This window comes from Dendropsophus ebraccatus, chromosome 4 (assembly GCF_027789765.1).
Source record: "Dendropsophus ebraccatus isolate aDenEbr1 chromosome 4, aDenEbr1.pat, whole genome shotgun sequence".
NCBI classification, from domain to species: Eukaryota; Metazoa; Chordata; class Amphibia; order Anura; family Hylidae; genus Dendropsophus; species Dendropsophus ebraccatus.
Window position 1 is genome coordinate 36,248,205 of NC_091457.1, and position 20,064 is coordinate 36,268,268.

The 20,064-nt window shown below is 42.4% G+C and overlaps 1 protein-coding gene across 1 annotated transcript in view; it reads right to left on the reverse strand.

Annotated features, from left to right (window-relative positions):
• POLA2 (DNA polymerase alpha 2, accessory subunit) overlaps positions 1-20,064 on the reverse strand; it is a 41,512-nt gene that overhangs the window by 6,885 nt on the left and 14,563 nt on the right. Inside the window, exons 7-11 of the mRNA XM_069965552.1 lie at positions 19,336-19,532; positions 18,546-18,634; positions 17,164-17,319; positions 16,993-17,055; positions 14,546-14,588 (exon numbers count right to left, since the gene is read on the reverse strand). Of these exons, the coding sequence (XP_069821653.1) occupies positions 14,546-14,588; positions 16,993-17,055; positions 17,164-17,319; positions 18,546-18,634; positions 19,336-19,532 (548 nt within the window). The remainder of the gene's footprint in view (positions 1-14,545; positions 14,589-16,992; positions 17,056-17,163; positions 17,320-18,545; positions 18,635-19,335; positions 19,533-20,064) is intronic.

Consider the following 20,064-nt stretch of genomic DNA (forward strand, 5'->3'; position numbering starts at 1 on the left):
CACGCAGCCCTAAGCAATATTGGCTCAGCATAACCAAAAATAATAGACCTCACGTGTTAAAACCAAAAGACCTTGCTTGTTGAGGATAACAATTAGATCTAAGCTTTTATTGTGTTAGGGGTTCTAGCTGCCATGGTATTAACAATGAGGCCAATCAGGTTTAGTCTGGTGCCGGCTTTAATTAATGGACGTTATAGATGGGACAATAGTAATGTCTGTCATCATGAACAATGGGATTTATTGTCTGAGTAATATAGTTACAAACATTATTCAAGTGTCACTTAAACTAATGTAATCTAACACTTTGTGTTCCCACTTCTTTCACCAGACTGTAGACGATCGTTCCAATTTTGATACCAAAGTAAATTATTATAATCTAATAATTATCAGTAAAAGTAAAAGGGGAAAAAAAAAAAAACAGACACCACATTTATCGTCAAGGAGTGTTGCTAGAAAAAATATCAGGTTCAGCTAAAGAATGGAAAAAAAAAAGTCAGCTCATTGGTTGATCACATCTTTTGCGAGTCTTCAAAATTTATCAATATCAGCCACACATCTCCCTGTGTAAGCAGAGGATTTGCAGCCAATAGCAATAGATTTATATGGCGGCACAAACGATGCAAGGATCATGTGACCCGGTACCACTGTGTGTGCGTATAATTATACACACACACACACACAGTGTTGCCTTGGATCATGAGCATAATTCCTTCCGGGGCTGTGCTTGTAATCCAAATCCACTCATATTTAAAATGTTTTTATTAGTTTTATCAAAACAAACAAAACAAGTAACAGCGACTGAACAGTGGTCACAATTGGTGTGGACAGGCATAGGTAAAAAAAAAGTTGTCAAACTGGTTATTGTCTAAGACATGGAAGAAATACCTGTCAAAGTGCAAGTGAAGAATATTCAAGATTTACAGTGAAAACTCATACTGTACATAAACATAACAGACAGAACAACTGAAGCTCTCACAAGCTCTCAGCCAGCATCCTTTTTTGATATCATGTGGTTAGGAAGAAACATTCCTTGATGGAACGTTGTATCGGTAAGGCCCTATTCACACGTCCTGTTCAGGACCAATGTATTTAAATGGACCCATACACACATCAGTGTTGTGTACTGGACTGCAATCCAAAAAAGGACAGGCCCTAGTACGGACAGAAATTCCTCAATTGACACACCCAATACAACTCTATGGGGTCCGTATTTACAGATGAAATACGGATAGAAATTTGCGGATTGCTAACGGACTCAAAATTGCGGATCGGAAAATATACTGACGTGTGAATAGGCCCTAAAGGTAATATAGCAATAGAACTCTCCCAACAGTCAAAAAAAAACGTTCCACGTGAGTCTCCTCCCTCCACGAGGCTTCCACCCAATCCATTTTCATAATAAAGGAAAGTTTCTCTAAGAATAATTTGAATGGGGGTGCAGACGGGTGATTCCAGGTGTGCAGTATCGTTTTCACACCTGCTGCCGAGAGCATGTATAAAAGTTCTCTGCAAGGAAAGTCACCGATGTCTATTTATCCAAAAATTGCCCATATTGGGCCTATAGGGATATAATTGATCAGGTGGGTAGTAGCAAATGTGTGAATGCGATTCCAAAATGAGCGAATCACAGGACAATCCCATAGGCAGTGCCAAATCCACTCTTAAACCAAAGCAAATTTTCCCATGAGAAATCATAGAAATGCAGACAATTGGTTCCACACCCCCAAAATAATGATTTATTATTCTGAACAACATGTAAAACAAATGAAACATTCATAAACAGCAGAATATGTGATATTATAAGTTACTGTACAGTAATGGAGAGGATGGGAAACACAAGGGCGGACAGACTGCAGGGAGCATGAAGGAATGAGCAGGACATATGTGGGCACAGTATAGCAGCGCTCTCTGTCCGGAGAGAGAGGGGTTACAGCTATGGAGAGATTACCTCCACAGTCCTGTCCCCTTATGTAAGCCCCAGCCTGAAGTGGATCTGCTATGATTTGGAAGGTGAGGGAGACTTCCTGGGTCAGGTGTACAGGGCTGTAGACCCCGCTATGCAGAACATACCCCTCCCCTACTCGTCATCCCGCCCAGTACAGGGAGCTCTTAAACCAAAGCAATGCTCTTAAACCAAGTCACAATTTTGAAAAACTGTGAGCTCTTAAACCAAAACGCTCTTAAAAAGTCAGAATGCCAAAAATTTACCAACAACTTAACTATCATGCTTGGAGGTAACACATGAAATCCATCAAGTTAAACCCATTACCAGAACTACAAGTATACTTGCAGCCTTCACAAGCCAGTTCATGAAGGGATCCCCAGTGAGGCTCTACCACACCAGGTGTTTGACTTGCAGGCACAAGCAGCGACCAGAGGGTCAGACCATTACAGCTATCGGGAAACTGGTTGTTGCCTGGAGCTCAGCTTTTCTGCAGCTGCCTCTTACAACATTTATCTGTGTTTGTCATATCAGTTTGGTCTCCGACTATTAATATGATACATTTGCCCTGGGGTATGTTATCATGCAGCCAACACAGACACCTCTACATTGGTTTACTTCTTGTGTGTACTAAAGGGTATTTCTTTATAAGAAGATCACTAGATCATTACTAATAACTAGGTCCTTCAGTTGTTATTTAATTACACGACCCGATGTGAAAGGAGGAAGCAAGCGGCCATCGCTCACTTCCTCCTCGTTCCCCGCTCGATGTCTGTGCTATTACACTCACAGACATCGTGTGGGAGGCAGCAGGACATGCTGAAAAACAACGATCACTTGAATCAATCAATATGCATTTTGGCTGATTGTTTCCTTTCAACATGAGCTATTATGGTGCGTTTACACAGACAGATTTATCTGAAAGATCTTTAAAGCCAAAGCCAAGAACAGACTATAAACAGGGATCAGGTCATAAAGGAAAGACTGGGATCTATCCTCTTTTCAAATCCATTCCTGGCTTTGGCTTCCAAAATCTGTCAGATAAATCTCTGTGTAAACACACCCTTACACAAAACGATTATGGATGCTTGTTTACTGAACCTATTACACGACTCGATACTTGTTTAGCAATCACTGCACGGACATCATAAGTGATGTCCATGCAGCCCTTGCCCTTAACTGTTACACATTACCTCTCCATGCTCCCGTTCCTCTTCTCTCCATGTTCCTGGTCTTCTTCGTGGAGAGGTAATGTATACAGTTTACACAATGACCTAGGCTGTACCCCTGTTTTCCAGGTGGGACCCTGGCTGTCTCCACCTTCCCCACAGAACAGGAAGACAGAACACTGGAATGCTTGTGGTCAAATGTCTGCAAACACATTAGTTTATTAGTGCGAAAATTTACTTGATCAGCCACAAACAACTAGGGGAATATGTATAATTTGTGCACAGGTCAATCCGCAAAGTTCATTAGTTGCATGCGCCCTGATAAATCTTGCACAATTTTTTTTGCACACTTTTTTGGCTAACATAGGTTGGATAAACAAACTACACCAAGGCTAAGTGGAGTGCTGCTGTGCAAAAAAAAATAAAATAAATTGACATGGTAATTGTGGCAAAAAAAAGTAGCCAACATAAATCATGGCCCCCTCCGAGCGACAAAATTCAAAAATTGAGCAGCCAGCATAAACAGCTTGATAAATGCTGCTATAAAAAATGTTTTAAGCAAACTAATGCAGCAAAAAGAATGATAGATATGCCCCCTAATCTCTGTGGCCATTCTTCCTATATACTGCTCCCTACAGATCACACTGGTGAATGCAGCATCTCTTATCACATCCCTATTCTGAGGACTAGTTCAGATTCACATAATCAGCCGCTTTCCCCTTGTACATTATCTCTTCTCCCTCTGCCTTCAGTGTTAATCACATTACCCTGGCTGGATTACAGGATTGTGGCTTCTAGAAACGCAAATGTGTTACAATGTGTTACATATGCAAAATGTCTGTTTACTGAAAACCACTGTTTCCTGTCAGTTTACTTAAAAAAATACACTTTTGCTTACAACAAAGCAAACACAATTCTCAGTTTCCGCTGTCTTATTTTTATTTGGGTAGCAGGGTTCATCAAATGTGCACGTCCATACTGCTGGGGTTTCTCCAAAGAAAGAGTATACCTGCATTTCATGTATTTCTTTGGCTGTGGTCTGTCTATAGTTATCCCTACTATAAATGATGTGATTAATCTTTTGAAGAAAGTGAGGAATACACATTGCTAAATTCACACACGAAAAACCCAAGACATCTTCCCATGCTAATAGGATGAAAAAAGGCCAACCTACACCATGTTGCATTTATGAAAAGCAACCACTGACCCCACATAAATTAAAAAAAAAATAACGGTAGCAATAGCTTTTTATAGAACCCTAGCAGTTTTTCATAAAGTGCTGAGGACATCTAAGGTTAGGGCTACATGGCGACACATAGAGCACTTAAAGAAGTTATCCAGGATTAGAAAATTTACTTTCTTGCAAAAACAGCTCCACCCCTCTGTGGTATTGCAATCTAGCTCTATTCCCTGCAAAACGAACTGCAAAACCTACACCCAAAAGGAGGACAAGAGTAGTATTGTTCTGGAAGAAATTGGCCATGTTTTTCTGTGCCTGGATAATCCTTTAAAGTCTTGAGACCTAATACTTATATTCCAGTTGTGATGACATGCCACTTGCATTGAGATCATTAGCATCAAAGGTGGACTTTTTTTTGTGAGTGTCACCTTGCAGTCTCTCTGCGTCACACGTGCGATCTTTGTGTCGTGCGACCAGTGTCACAATGTAATGCTAGAACATTACAGAAGTTACAACCACGGCTCATGTAACCCCATACGATTAGATCACATATAATGACATCACTTTGAAAATATTGAAAACTAAATCCTCCCTCCACCTGGCACATGGATATAACAGCCCCAGATTGCAGCTTCTAGTAGGGAATCCTCCCGATAGAACACACAAGTTGCCTGTAACAGACTGATCATCTTCAGTGAATGCTGAGTGCCACTTCCTCTCTATTTCACCTGCTTTGTTCTCGCACCTTACAGGCCTCGCACCTGCAGAGCTTTGATCAGTTTTGGCATCTATTGTTAGCTCCTCATTCATTTTCTGTCATTTCTTTGGTGGTTTCGCCTAAGGATGTCGCACCTAAGTTGATCCTAAACCGACTCCAGTATAAAATCTCACACCCACTGTAATGTATACTGGAGGACATATGAGGTCACTTTAACCCCTTGCCTCTTCAGCAGGTTTTGGCCTAAATGCCCAGGGCCTATTCTCCAAATCTGGCCTGTCTCTCTTTATGTGGTTTTTAACTCTGCAATGCTTTTAACTATCACGGTTATTCTGAGATTGTTTTTTTCCTGACATATTCCCCTTTATATTTGTGGTATACGTTGGTTGATACACTTGGTATACGTCATGTCACAAACTAATTATTACTGCAACATCTACAACATGTCTACTTTATAATGACATCATTTGGTGACTGTTCTTTTTAATTTTTAGGATGTTAGGAGGCTTCAAAATTTTGATTTCTGATTTTATTAGGGACCAGTCCAGTTCTGAAGTGGATTTGTGGGGCCTGTATGTTAGTTAACCCCATAAATCCCTCCACTGTAAAAACTGTACCCCTCAAAGTATTCAAAGTAGCTTTTTATAAGTGTACTAACCTTTAGTTGGAGGGGAAATTTAAAATTAAAATTTTTTGGGACAGATAGTACATTTTAATCCATTTTTTCCTCTAACACAGCAAATGCTAACTGAGTAATACACCTCAATATTTATTCTCCTTATTTCAATGTTTCTAGAAATCCTCCATATGTGGCTGCAGTGCGTCACCCGAATCATCCACAGGCCTCAGACATGACAGAGAATTGGTAAATTTTGGGGCCTTTTTTTCCTCTCAGGTTTTTTTTAGCCATTATACCATGAGGCCTTGCGGTGCCAAAATATTTTAGCAAGGCAAGTTGATGTTTTCATCTGTACCATTCTGGAGGACATGTGACACCCTAATCATTTTTTATTAAATTTTTTATGAGGTACGAATAAAAAAACACAATTTAGCATCAGTTTTTTATCATTTTCTTTTGTCCGCCGTTTACTTTATGTTACATATGACATGTTATCTTTATTCGTCATGTCGGTACATTACAATGATATCCATTTTATATAGCTTTTGTTAAAAGTTTATGGCATTTATACTATAAATACTGTTTGTGTCTTGCACAACGTTTCCTTTAAGCTGCGCGGCGCACAGTCGCTTAGCTGACAGGAAGGCCCCGCTCACTGCCTCCAGCCGCCCGCTCAGCCTGAGATCCAGTGGCGTCGCTAGGCATGAACATTCGGGGCTCAAGCCCCGAATTAATTCAGCCTAGCCCCGAAAGTTTTTTTGATCCCGTCAGTGCCTCTGATAGATGACTATCAGAGGCCCCAGGCTGCTGTTACTTAGGCGCTGGCGGGCTGAGGGTCGCGGGATCAGCCTAACCTTGTTGGCACCACTTAGTGTCTGACGTAAGCCCGGACGCCACTAGTGACGTCCCCCCGCTCTTCATTGGACGCACACTCCTGCCCTGCCTCTCTCCTGCACTCCAGTGACGTCACCCTAGTGCACCACAGCCGACCGTAGCGGCGCCAAGCTTCTCCCCGCCATGCTCCCCTACCTCAGACTGCTGCATGGGGGTGATGATTGTAACTCCCGGGGTGTCTAAGGTTACTGTGTGTGTTTGGGGCGCGAGATGGCGGCCTGCTGGGATAGTTAGTGTGTGTGTGTGAGGATGGGGTACCGATGTTCCTTTGTCAAGTTTTTGATTTGGCCAACTTTGCCTGATCATTGCTCAGCTCTCTTGCCATTCCGCTCAGCTGTGGCTGAAGCTTAGGGGGGGAACATTGGTTTTGCATATTGTAAGAGCAGTAATATTTTTATTTTTTTGCCAATGGAGTTATGTGAGGGCTTTTTTTTTGCAGCATAAGCTGACACTTTTAGTGGTACGCCTTTTGGGTACATGTGATGTTTTGATATTTTTTGGTATTTTTTTCAGGGGGGAGTGATTAACAAAAGAATGTAATTTTGGTTATTTTTTTATGGTGTTAATCGGGCGAGATAATTAATGTAACAGGTTAATAGACGGGGTCATTATGGACGCGGCAATACCAAATATATGTATTTTATTTAGAGGGGATCATTTATACAGAGGGGATGGGGAATGTGTATATTTATTTTATTTATTTAACTTTTTTATTTATTTATGTATTTGTGTGGTGTTTTTAACAGTTACTTTTTCAGGTACATATATAATACATTACAGCACATGATCTGTGCTGCAATGTATTATACAGTGAATGAGCTGTCAGTACACTGACAGCTCATGCAAACGATCAGACCCCTGCCTCAGTGCAGGGACCTCAGCATTCTAACCATAGCAGCCCAGGTGCACTGGGCGGCGTCTGGGTTGCCATGTTTACCCCTCCCCCCTGGAGCCAATCTCCCTCCGGATGCCCCATAGACACTGCGGTCCCACGGACCGTGGCGCCTATGGGGTTAACAGCCCAATCCTGCTGCCCGATCGCCGCTAGGGACAGCGGGGGGAGGCAGGGACAACATGACGTTCCAGGAACGACATGTTGCATAAACTACCTGCTTTACAGGACGTTCCTGGAACGTCATTTTGCGGCAAGGGGCTAGACCATAAGTGGTTACAAAATAACTTATCCAGATGTTTAAGGCTATAATAAAAAAAAATGGACACACTGCCTCACGGCTGTTTGCTTTAAACTATCTTCCTATGGTCAATACATTGGAAACACCTTAAGGCTGGGTTCACACTACGTATATTTCAGGCAGTATTTGGTCCTCAAGTCAGGTCCTCATAGCAACCAAAACCAGGAGTGGATTGAAAACACAGAAAGGATCTGTTCACACAATGTTGAAATTGAGTGGATGGCCGTCATATAACGGTAAATAACTGCAATTATTTCAATATAACAGACGTTGTTTTAAAATAACAGCAAATATTTGCCATTAAATGACGGCCATCCACTCAATTACAACATTATGTGAACATAGCCTTTCTGTGTTTTCAATCCACTCCTTGTTTTGGTTGCTATACAGCCTCACAAATACAGCCTCAAATATACATAGTGTGAACCCAGCCTAAAGGGGTATTTCAGAAAAAAAAAAAAAAAGAAATTCACTGAACTACCTCTTTAACCCTTTAAGGACGGGGCCACTTTTCGTTTTTGCGTTTTCGTTTTTTCCTCCTTGTGTTTGCATGTTCCTCAAGTCGTTACGATTAAAACGATATATAACTTTTCTTGTATCTGATGGCCTGTAAAAAGCAGCAGCAGCATTCCTGATCTCGTACGGTAAACGGCGTAAGCGGAAAAAAATGCCAAAGTGCAAAATTGCGCATTTTTGGTCGCATCAAATCCAGAAAAATGTAATAAAAATCTTCTACCAGAGAGAAAACACCACACTGGAGGACAGAGGTTCCTGCTACACTACTTATGTCTTCTCCTCCTTTATATTACACAGGATATCTCCATATTAAACTGCTGCTCATATACAGTCATCCAGCATCCAGGAAGAGAACAGCACAGATCTCCCCCCACACAATGGACTCTTCCAGCTCAGAAACAAACTGCCAAATAGTGACCGACAACTTTTCCATGACCCCCCTTATGTAATAGGGCCAGTGTCCTATTACTGATATATTCCCTGACCCCCCTTATGTAATAGGGCCAGTGTCCTATTACTGATATATTCCCTGACCCCCCCTTATGTAATAGGGCCAGTGTCCTATTACTGATATATTCCCTGACCCCCCTTATGTAATAGGGCCAGTGTCCTATTACTGATATATTCCCTGACCCCCCTTATGTAATAGGGCCAGTGTCCTATTACTGATATATTCCCTGACCCCCCTTATGTAATAGGGCCAGTGTCCTATTAGAATGTTGCTCATAATATATATTAAGGAGCAAAACCTCCACAGCCCTGAATTATCCCTCAGATATTGTACAGTGTATGTTTAGAAACATGTCCATTCCTATACCATCTTTAATAAGATCCACAGTCTTTTGTTTAAATACACATACCCACTACTACCAAGCAGCCATTATGGAAAAAACTAGACCGTTGTCATTTAGTATAGTGGTAAAAAACTGGATGCAAATGGAACAAGTGAATTGCGTGTCAGGGTGCTCTGGCGAGTTTCATTAAGGCTAGGTTCACACTGCGTTTTTGCAATCCGTCTTTTTTGTCCGTTTTTTTGTAAATAACGGATGAAAGAAAACGGATGCATTTGTGTGCATCCATTTCGATCCAATTTTCCATTGACTACCATAGTAAAAAAAAAAAAAAAACGGATCAGTTTTTTTTTAACGGACACAAAAGTAGTGTCAGCTACGTTTGTGTCCGTAAAAAAAAAAAAAAAAAAAAAACGGATCCGTTTTGATCAGGTTTTTTTTTTTTTTTTTTTACAATGGAAGTCAATGGAAAAACGGATGCACACAAAAAATGGATTGCAAAAACGCAGTGTGAACCTAGCCTTAGCCTGACAAACGTCTCTATTGATGTTTGGAAACTTTTAGTAGTTAAACACAAGATCATTCCTGAGCTCCAGACCTCCCTCTCAGAGTTCTTTCAAATCAACTGGTGTCAGAAAGTTATAGTTAAAGCAGTGATTGGCTGATGAGGAGCGAGAGGAGCCGGGAGCATCATACACAGCCGCGGCTTCGAGCAGGTAATGTATGCTCGGGGCTGAAGGCAGTCGGCGTTAAAGGGGCTGGGTCCCATACACGCAGCAGATGCGCTGTGTGTATGGAACTCATTCAGCTTTACAGTACAGGATCTGCAGCGGATTTCGCTGCAAGCTTGTAGCGAAAAATCTGCTGCGGATCCGGTACGTGTGAAGCTACCCTAAATCCAAAATACTAGTCACTGTAAATTTTGCCTCCAATATTAAATATTCTACAGGTTCTCATACTTAACGCCACTCCAAGATTAAAGCTTTATGGTTTAAATCAGACGTGTCAAACTGCGGCCCTCCAGCTGTTACAAAACTACAATTCCCATCATGCCTGGACAGCCAAAGCTTTAGCTTTGGCTGTCCAGGCATGATGGGAATTGTAGTTTTAAAACAGCTGGAGGGCCTGAGTTTGACACCCCTGGTTTAAATGGAAGAACTGACCCAATTCTCAAGCATAATGCCCACTATGTTACCCCTTATCTTTATGCATTTTATACTACCAAAATTTAGAGTTCGATACCAATACCATATTTTTTATTTCGGTACTCAATCCCAATTCGACAAATAACTGTACGTCCTTGGTCGAGAGGGGAGTTCAGAGCAGGGCCGCGCTATTAATAGCCCGGGACTGCGGGTATTAGCGGGTGCGATCCGATTGCCACGCCCGCTAATGAGCCGTTTAGATGCAGCTGTCATGGCTGACAACTGCATCTAAATTGTTCTTTGCCCCCTCCGTGGTGGTCTAGTGGGCGGATCACCCCCCCCCCTGTAATGTGACCGCGAAAGGGCGATCAGTTTAACCTACCTGGCCGGGCCTCAGGGTCGAAATGACGCTGATTCCGGCTCGGTATTCTGCTGATCTGGTCTCAATGGGAGATCAATGCTGCGTATATACAGTGTAAAAAAAAAATTACGTTTTCTCATTAATAAAAAATCCCCTCCCCTAATAAAAATTAAAATCACCCCCCTTTTCCCATTTTATATTAAAAAAAACAAAAAAAAACAAACACATTTGGTATCGCCGCATGCATAATCGCCCGATCTATTAAATTATTACATTCCTGATCTTGCACGGTAAATGGTGTAAGCGCAAAAATCCGTCAAAGTGCAAAATTGCGTACTTTTGGTCGCATCAAATCCAGCAATAAAATCGTAATAAAAAGCGATCAAAAAGTCACATATACACAAAGTACCGATAAAAAGTACAGATTATGGGGCAAAAAATGCCACCTCAACCAGCCCCATAGACCAAAGGATAAAAGCATTATAAGCATGGTCATAGAGCAATTTTAAGGAGCATTTAGATTTTTAAGAAGGTTTTAATTTTTTAAAAGCCATCAAATAAAATTAAAGTTACACAAGTTACATATCGTTGTAATCGTATCAACTTGAGGAACATAGATACCATGTCAGTTTTACCATAGGACAAACTGTGTAAACACAAAATGCCCCCAAAGAAAAAGAATTGCCTTTTCTTTTCAATTTCTTTTCTGTACATAAATGTCAATGGGAAAAAATACTCTACCAATTATAACTAGAGATGAGTAAATTTACAACAATAATGAAGGGAAGCAGTTTGTTATATCTGCAATCTGCTCATCAGCCTGCTGCCTTATAACTTTCTGCCGCTCCTCCACAGGTGCTGGGAAAAGCTGGATCCAGTCCTGGGGAACTGGGAGAAGTTTCCCAGGACTGGATCCAGCTTTTCCCAGCACCCAGAAAGCTTGTTGAATACAGCTCCTAGCTATCTTGAGCAGTCCCATTGTGCATGGAAGAATTCAGTATGCAGCTGCTCCGTTTACAAAGGGTCAATCAGCACCCCATGTTCATGATCAGTCAGGGTGACAGAGGTCAGACCACTAATCACTTGTTCTGTGGAAAGGTCTGAAATTGTAATCTTGATAAAAAAAAGTTGGAAAAAAAAAATGCAACAAAAAAAGTTTTGTGCCTGGTAATAAGGAGGCTGCTGTTCTCACACAGCACCGTGATGCCAAGAATCAATATTAATTTCCCGGAAAATCCCTTTAAAGAACAGCACTACAGTATGCTCTCTCTGACCTGAAGTCACCACAGGGAACAGAATGTATTTACTTGTACAGGAAATGGAGGATGCTGTCACCCCTTTCTTCTTTAACAGCAGCTACAGGATGTGTCAAATACCATCACATTTTATGCCCAGTACCGCTGACTGCAGCAATTCTACATCATGACTCAGTATGAGTGCCAGCAATCTTCACACAGTCCCACGATTATTCATAATCTATTTCCATCCGTCACCATCAGCGGTTAGAAGGCTTTCTATGAATCACCCTAGCATGTACATGAACTAGGGAAATTAGACTGTGAGAGGTGAGCGATCATGGTCAAGCGCTGTGGAATATTCTGGTGCAATAGATACAATAATAAACCCATTTTATATTGTGAATATTAGTAATCCATGTTTAATTTACAATTGGCACTACAAACCTTCAAACACAGCATCTTTAGTGCATTCCACACTCTGCTGTAGTGACCCTCCATAGCCCTGGCTGCCAGAAGACTAGCAATCTATGTGTGTGGTTTACACTTAAAGGGGTATTCCCCCCAAAATTATTTTTGCATTAATACGCTGCCCACCCGTAGCTTTCCATCTTTCCAATATAAAGTTATTACGGATTCTGCACAGTTTTGCTGTTATCCAGCTGCATTCACCTCCATAGATTGCATAGAATCATCATACCTCAGTCCACACCGACGCTCCCTGCTCCTGGCCCCCACCCTCCGTGTCGGCATCACGTGTCCTCAGTCCCAGCACAGTGAAGTGACTGAGAACACTGATGCGGTGGCTTCTGTTACAGAGGTAGACAGTGATCAGCGCAGCTGTGACTGCATCCCTCTCTAACAGCAGCCACCGGGTCACCCCCAGCCCAGAGCTCACCCCCTGTGTCCAGAGCCTCCCGGCAGCACTCACCTGCAGCATACAGCCCCCCCCCCCCCATCACCCGTGGCATCCCTCACTCACCCGCAGCATAGCCTCCGCACTCACCCGCGGCACCCCCCCCCCCCCCGCGCGGCAAGCTCCGCCCCCGCAATCGCCCGCAACGGCGTCCCCGCCAACTCAGCTCTGCTGCACCGCCGTCCCCGCCAACTCAGCTCTGCTGCACCGCCGTCCCCGCCAACTCAGCTCTGCTGCACCGCCGTCCCCGCCAACTTAGCTCTGCTGCACCGCCGTCCCCGCCAACTCAGCTCTGCTGCACCGCCGTCCCCGCCAACTCAGCTCTGCTGCACCGCCGTCCCCGCCAACTCAGCTCTGCTGCACCGCCGTCCCCGCCAACTCAGCTCTGCTGCACCGCCGTCCCCGCCAACTCAGCTCTGCTGCACCGCCGTCCCCGCCAACTCAGCTCTGCTGCACCGTCACTTCCAACTCAGCTTTGCTACACCAACACAGCCATCTCAGCTCTGCTACACTGTCATCATCTCCTTCATTGTCTCAGCTCTGCTACTTCACCATCATCATTCAGAAGCATTGCATGATGGGAAATGTAGTTTCCTATCTTGGATATAGACCATGTTTTAGAAAAAGTTGTAACTCAGGAACGGCAACAGCTAGAAAGATGGGAGACGGCTCAAAATACTCAGAGGGACTTGGTGAGTAAGACCAGCTAGGTTTGGGAGCATTTCATTTTTTTAGCTCTTGGGGGGAATACCCTTTTAAGTCACAAGTATTGCCCACATGACATGTCATCAATAGGGCATTAAACAAAGAGCCCTGAGACAGATCCATAGACATACAACAGTTAAAAGGGACAAAATACAGATTTTAACCTTTATTTTTAGGTATCACTATAATTGTACCCCCCGCTACCGAACCTGCATTTGCTCATAACTGGCCAATAACTGTGATGAAGAATACATTTGTGGAAAGATGGGAGTACCCAAATAATGATAACCAGAAGAACTGCAGATGCCTGACTGGTCACCCTTTAAACATAGACCCCTTAAGTGCTGGGTGAGCAAGGACTTTAAAGAAACAGTTCACAAAAATTATTATTGGCGCTTATACTCACCACAGGTAATCAGTGTCCCCCAGCACCATTCAAATCTGGCGCGCACTCATGTTGGCCGCTGCTGTGACCCCTCTTCTATCTCCTGTGATTGAACACCGGACTGGAACGGAGCCGCACCGCAGGACATTGATCACCTGCAGTGAGCATACGCGCCTGCACCTAGCCTTCTGAATAAAAAAAATTTTGTGAGCTGCTTCTTTAAAAAGTGTACCCGTCATTAGAAAACAAACTTTTGACATGTCAGGATGGCAAAAAAGTTGGTCGGTCGAGATCTAAGTGTTCAGACTGCAACAACTAGCTAGAAGTAGCCCACACTCTGGACGTTCTCTCCAGGCTCTGTGTCACGTGAACTGGACTGCCAAATAAGTCAAATTAAACCCTTCACCAGAAAAGTTTTCATTTGTATACTTTTTTTTCTATTTCCTGTTGTCTATATGTCCTTTACCCTTATAGTTAGAAAAATACATTCTGCAAACGTAATTGCGCAGGCTATGTATTAAAGTGGTTTGGAAGTCCCACTGGTCATACTGGGGGCATAAATGAACATTACCATGCCATGGACAGTCACAGAAAGTGAGAGAAATTTTATTTTATTATTTTTTTTTTTTTTAGACGAAAAGGTCTTAAATCCTTCCGATGTGTTTGCCCTTATTTTGTTAACCAGCAAACATCTAGGTCTGAAATGAGCGGTTTCGTGGACACATGCTCTTGCCTAGGTAACTTTACTTCTCAAATGATCACAGTACAGTCCTTACCTTCAGGATCAACGCTTGGCTGGTAGAACGGAAGGGAGACTCCCTAAAAAAACAAAAATATTCAACATAACCAAATGCAGCATATAACACATGGAAAATTACCTTATTTTACTTTAATCAACTTTCTGCAAATGCTAACATAATAGTAAGTCTTTTTTCAACTAGAGTCCATTGTCATCATAGATTCAACCAAAACAGAGAACTGGGTGTGACAGAATAACATTGCTTGAACGTAATGAATAAATGGAAAACAGAGCTCACAAAATAATCCAATAAAGTACAGTAAACCGACTAAACTATTCTAAATTACTCCAATTCATTTATAATAAAAGCAATATGCAGCACTGAGCCAATTCACATGGAAAAGAATTGCTGTTAAACTGTGAGATATATATATAGAGATATAGATATATATATATATATATATATATATATATATATATATATATATATACACACATACACACACACATATAAAAAACCTCCACGTTAACATTTCACACAAAAAATCTTGTTTGGTCGGTGTCTCAGTTCAAAGACCCCCACCAATCTCTAGATATAGCCAGGTTAAATGCACCATGGCATGCTTCACATAATGGTTTGGAGCTCAATCCATTTCATTAAAAAATTTTTCATTAAAGTTGACTAAGCACAGAGCCGGGGAATGAAGCGCCTTCTTATGTGCTCCACCCATAACATAATTACAGTAATTCTTTAAGATAATGTCATTGAGCAATAGAGACAGCAAGTAAGACCACCTACCTAGTGTGTGTCAGAATATGAATATAAGTTGGCAGTGTCAGACAACGGCCGGATAAACATAATTTTAAAATCATTACAATCCGGCCGCCATATGGATGTGCCTGGAAATCAATTAACTATTGATTTCCAGGCACACTACGGCCGACATGAGAGCCACACAAAGTGTGAACTGTCAATTATTTGCGGCCGTTGACATGTAAATTATTTGTGCGGCTATAGCGAACAGCAGCCGTTAGTCAATACACTGTGTGAATGGACGTTGCTTGCATTTTATTGCTGCCCATTGTTTTAGGACAAGAAGAGCCATTGTTTTATTTGCAAACAACGTCCGTTCTTGTCATAAAAAAATCTATTGTGTGAACATAGCCTAAGGCTGCATTCACACGGAACACGGACATGGAAGGTCTGTAATGGAGACACACACACACACACACACACACACACACACACACACACACACACACAGCATCTCTCATATGGTGCTAGGAGTGGGGGAACTGTATGAATATATGCTGCGCTGTAATGACACAGCCACGCGGCTGTCAGTCAGTATTGTGGTCCTCCTATTGCAACCATAACCAGGAGTTGATTGAAAACACAGAAAGGATCTGTTCAAACAATGTTGAAATTGAGTGGATGGCCGCCATACAACGGCGGTGGATGGCTGCCATTATTTCAATTTAACAGCCGTTGTTTTTAAATAACAGAAAATATTTGCCATTAAAGGGCAGCCATCCACTCAATTTCAACATTGTGTGAAGATAGCCTTTCTGTGTTTTCAATCCACTCCTGGTTTTGGTTGCAAAATGAGGACCACAATACTGACTGAAATATACGTAGTGTGAACCCAGCCTCAGAGTGTATCATCATCACAGGTTAGAGTCACTAGACTGCGGAGATCGGGGCATTGACCTAGGGCAGCTAACAGCCTTCCCGCAGTAGCAAAGCTCCAATTTCCATTATGCCTAGATAGTAAAAGCTTTAGCTTTGGTTGTCCAGGCATGATGGGAATTGTAGTCTTGCAACAGCTGGAGGGCAGCAAGTTTCACAAATATGATCTAGGAATTTATTACGATGCCAGATTTAGAGTAGGGATGGGAAAAAAAAGTAGCTTCTGCCTCATGACATGCATTGTCTCTCCTGAATCAACACTGCAGAACTATCAACTCGGGCAACCGTCTGAATGGAGAGAGGGAGTAAGCTGCTGCTGACAACTCTGGCTTATTTTCCCAGGAATAAAAAGACCAGGCAGATACATATTGGAAATGAACACATTAAAAGGGTTTTTAAAGAAGTCCCATGAAAATAAATCACCTATTTGCACATAAATATATGCACAAATGCCTGTTTTGCAAACAGAGGTACAGGAAGGGGGCGTAACGGGAGGGGGGGGGATGTATGAGCTGCAACACAGAGCAGGAGCTGGTGCACCGCTGGTTGAAAAATGTTAAGAAAACCTATGCCACTTCTGAGCTCTTAGACTGCCTGATAAATCTCCCCCAAAATGTATAAAACCACCCCAAATCACATATTAAGATCACCGTAGGATACAAACGGGGGGATATAAATAATGTGTCTTTTTCAGCAATACTACGCAAATATAAAATTTATTGCTTTTTTTTTTGTTTTCAGGGAATAAAAAAATAATAGTGTTATTATTAACAATAATCATTACTTATACATACCTCATATAGTTTTGAGGCAACAAATTTTCTTCCCGTGCTGTTGGTCCCTTCCATTACTACAACCTAAAGAAAACAAAACAAAGGACTGAGAGTCCAGCAGGATGCAGTGATAACTATTAGAGTCTTCCCCTGTTTATTAAAGAATTATAAGGGTTGTTTTTCTATTAATACCTGTCCAGGAAACAGTGAGTATTCCTTTAACTCTGACAGGTCAACTGGAACCTGCATTCCTGAGGAATTCTCCCGATCTCCCTCCAGAACAATAGATTTGGAATTCAGTTTTCCATTGCTGTCACATCCAATCTGTCCAAGCACAGTCACAGTCTCCTGAAGGCAGGAAAGTAAAGTCTGACTACTGGCTCATCATACATTATATATGGAAATAAATTAGGAAATGTAGTATGTCTTTCAAACAATTAATGGGGTTTTTCTAGGATAAAACAAACAATAGCCTATTCAAAAGATAGGCTATCAATAGTGAATGAATGGGGTGCTGACACTCAGCCCTCCAGCTGATCAGCTGTTTGGTGCCTGCACTACAGTTAGAACAGAACTGTAAGAAGTCGGCTCTGTTCCCGGTTTAGCAGTTGCACCGGAGTTTTGCAGCCTCAATATCCATATTACACTGAGCAATAATCTGCCAGATCAGGCCAATTCAGCAGATTATTGCTCCATGTAACAATCAGCCAAAGAAATTATCGGCTCATCGTTGACTTTTAAAAATCAGCCACCAACCGTGGATCACTATGTGTACAGAATATACTTACTTGTCCACCCTCCCCCAAAGTCCTGCTGCCTTGTACCTTTGTTCCCCACCCACCGCAGCCACCTCTGGCACAGCCGAACTTGTCTCTAATAAGACAGGCTCCAAATCGCAGGCCGCAGTCTTCTCCTGTCTCGGCCAGTGATTGGCTGAGCAGTGTGTCACTCCAGGAGATGTAATCAGAAGTCCCAAGGTGGCTGCGGTGAGCGAGAACACAGGAACATGTCTGAAGGACACTGGGGGAGCCTACACAGGTAAGTATAATCTTTATTATTTTTACACCAAAGCATGGGTATAGGTATATCTATCAATCTATCTATTATTCTCAAGCAGTGTATGGGCTCTGTAAGCGAGTGCCGTTCTAGCAGAACGGCACTCACTTACAGTGTAATGTTGGACCATGTAATACAGCCCTTAGGGAAAGTACAATGGGGTAACTTGAGACAAATTTATCCATCAGGGAATCTATTGTTACTTCCATGCAGTCAGCAGATGTGGTTGGTAAATCTTCAGTAACTGAATTTAAACCTGCCTGGGATAAACATATAGCTATCCTAAGATAAAAAAGGAAATATAAGGGCAGACTAGATGGGCCAGGTGGTCTTTTTCTACTGACAATTTTTTATGTTTCTACAATTGCAGCCATCATCATGAAGACTGAGCTGTGATTGGTTGCCATCTTGAAGGAAAAGAGAGAACAAAAAAAAAAAAACACTGTATGCAGCACTCTTCCCATGATACATGTTTTAAAAATAAAAATTGGGTATATAATGGAGACACACAAACTTACTTGAGCAGGAAAAGACACAGATGTAAATTCTTCAATATGGAAATGATTCTTCAGCGCCTCACCAAGCTCTTCAATTCTACTGCCCACAGCTACATGGGGGCAGACAAGTGGATAAACAAGTGAGGGGGGAAAAAAGGAGGAAACAGCAGAGACATGGGTAAAACAGAGAAACATAGACCCCTGCGTTCTCCAGGTACCAAAACATACTGACATTTTATAGAGGGTTTCATCTATGTAATACTGTGTCTGATACAACAGGCCAGTTGTTTCAAATGAAATCTAACAGTAGATGACGTTGTATGCCTCCATATCTGCACAAGCCCTAAATCTAATCTTACCCAACTACGTCTCCAAACAAGACCTGTCTGTGCTGTACACTAAAGGGAATCTGACAACAGGTTCAAGGAAGGAACTAACAAGGGCCACCTAAAAAAATCCCATTTATTAGCTGGGGTCTTGGAGTGTCCGCACTGAGTGACTGAACTTCACAAGCACAATCTGAGGGTCCAGCCCCTGAGTCAAGGTCTGTGTCACCAGGTTTATAACCTCCAAAAAATTTAATGGGGATAAACCTTTTTTTTCCACTGCGAGACATTCATGCCAATGCTGATGTCCTCCCACACTAAAACATCATACGGGTTCCTTAGGGAGCTGTGACTGATCAGCGTCCACAATCCTCTATCAGTCTCCAGAGCTATTGGAACAGTAATATACAGCCTCCTTAGCTGAGGGAAACTTATACAGCTAATGTTTTGTGTGAACAACTTGGTTTCACGTATTTAACACTTACCATCTCGGATATCTGTCAACTTCTGAAACATGTACTTGTATGATTTAGTGAGGGACTCCTCCTCTTGTAGAGTTATGAGTTCTACTTTAGTATACTTGCCATTTCCACCACTCCATGACGTTCCCTGTATTTCTCCAAAAGAGGTCACCACTTCACCACGGTTTGAGCGAGAGCTATACTTCTGTGATGTGGTGGGACTAATGCAAAAAAAGAAATCAGAAATGTGTCCAAAATACCAGGCTGCACTAAATATATTATGCCCCGCTTTTATTACTACCTGATGTAGGTGATAAACTCAATTCAACTGGAGTATGCAAACAGTCTTAAGGTCCTATTACACAAAGCGATTGTTAAAGGGGTTGTCCGGCGATAAAAAATTATTCACAGAATAACACACATTACAAAGTTATACAACTTTGTAATGTATGTTATGTCTGTGAATGGCCCCCTTCCCCGTGTCCCACCACCCCCACCCGTGTACCCGGAAGTGTGGTGCGCTATACATTACCTGTCACGTGCCGACCACGGTCTCCGATCCTCAGCAGTGACGTCTTCTTCGGGAGGCCAGCGGATCTTCCCGAGTGCCGGCCGCCCTCTGCAGCGTCATCCGAAGCTCAGCCGCAATTGGCTGAGCATAACTGTGCTCAGCCAATCGCGGCTGAGCAGCTGATGACGTGGCCGCGTCATCAGCCGCTCAGCCGCGATTGGCTGAGCACAGTTATGCTCAGC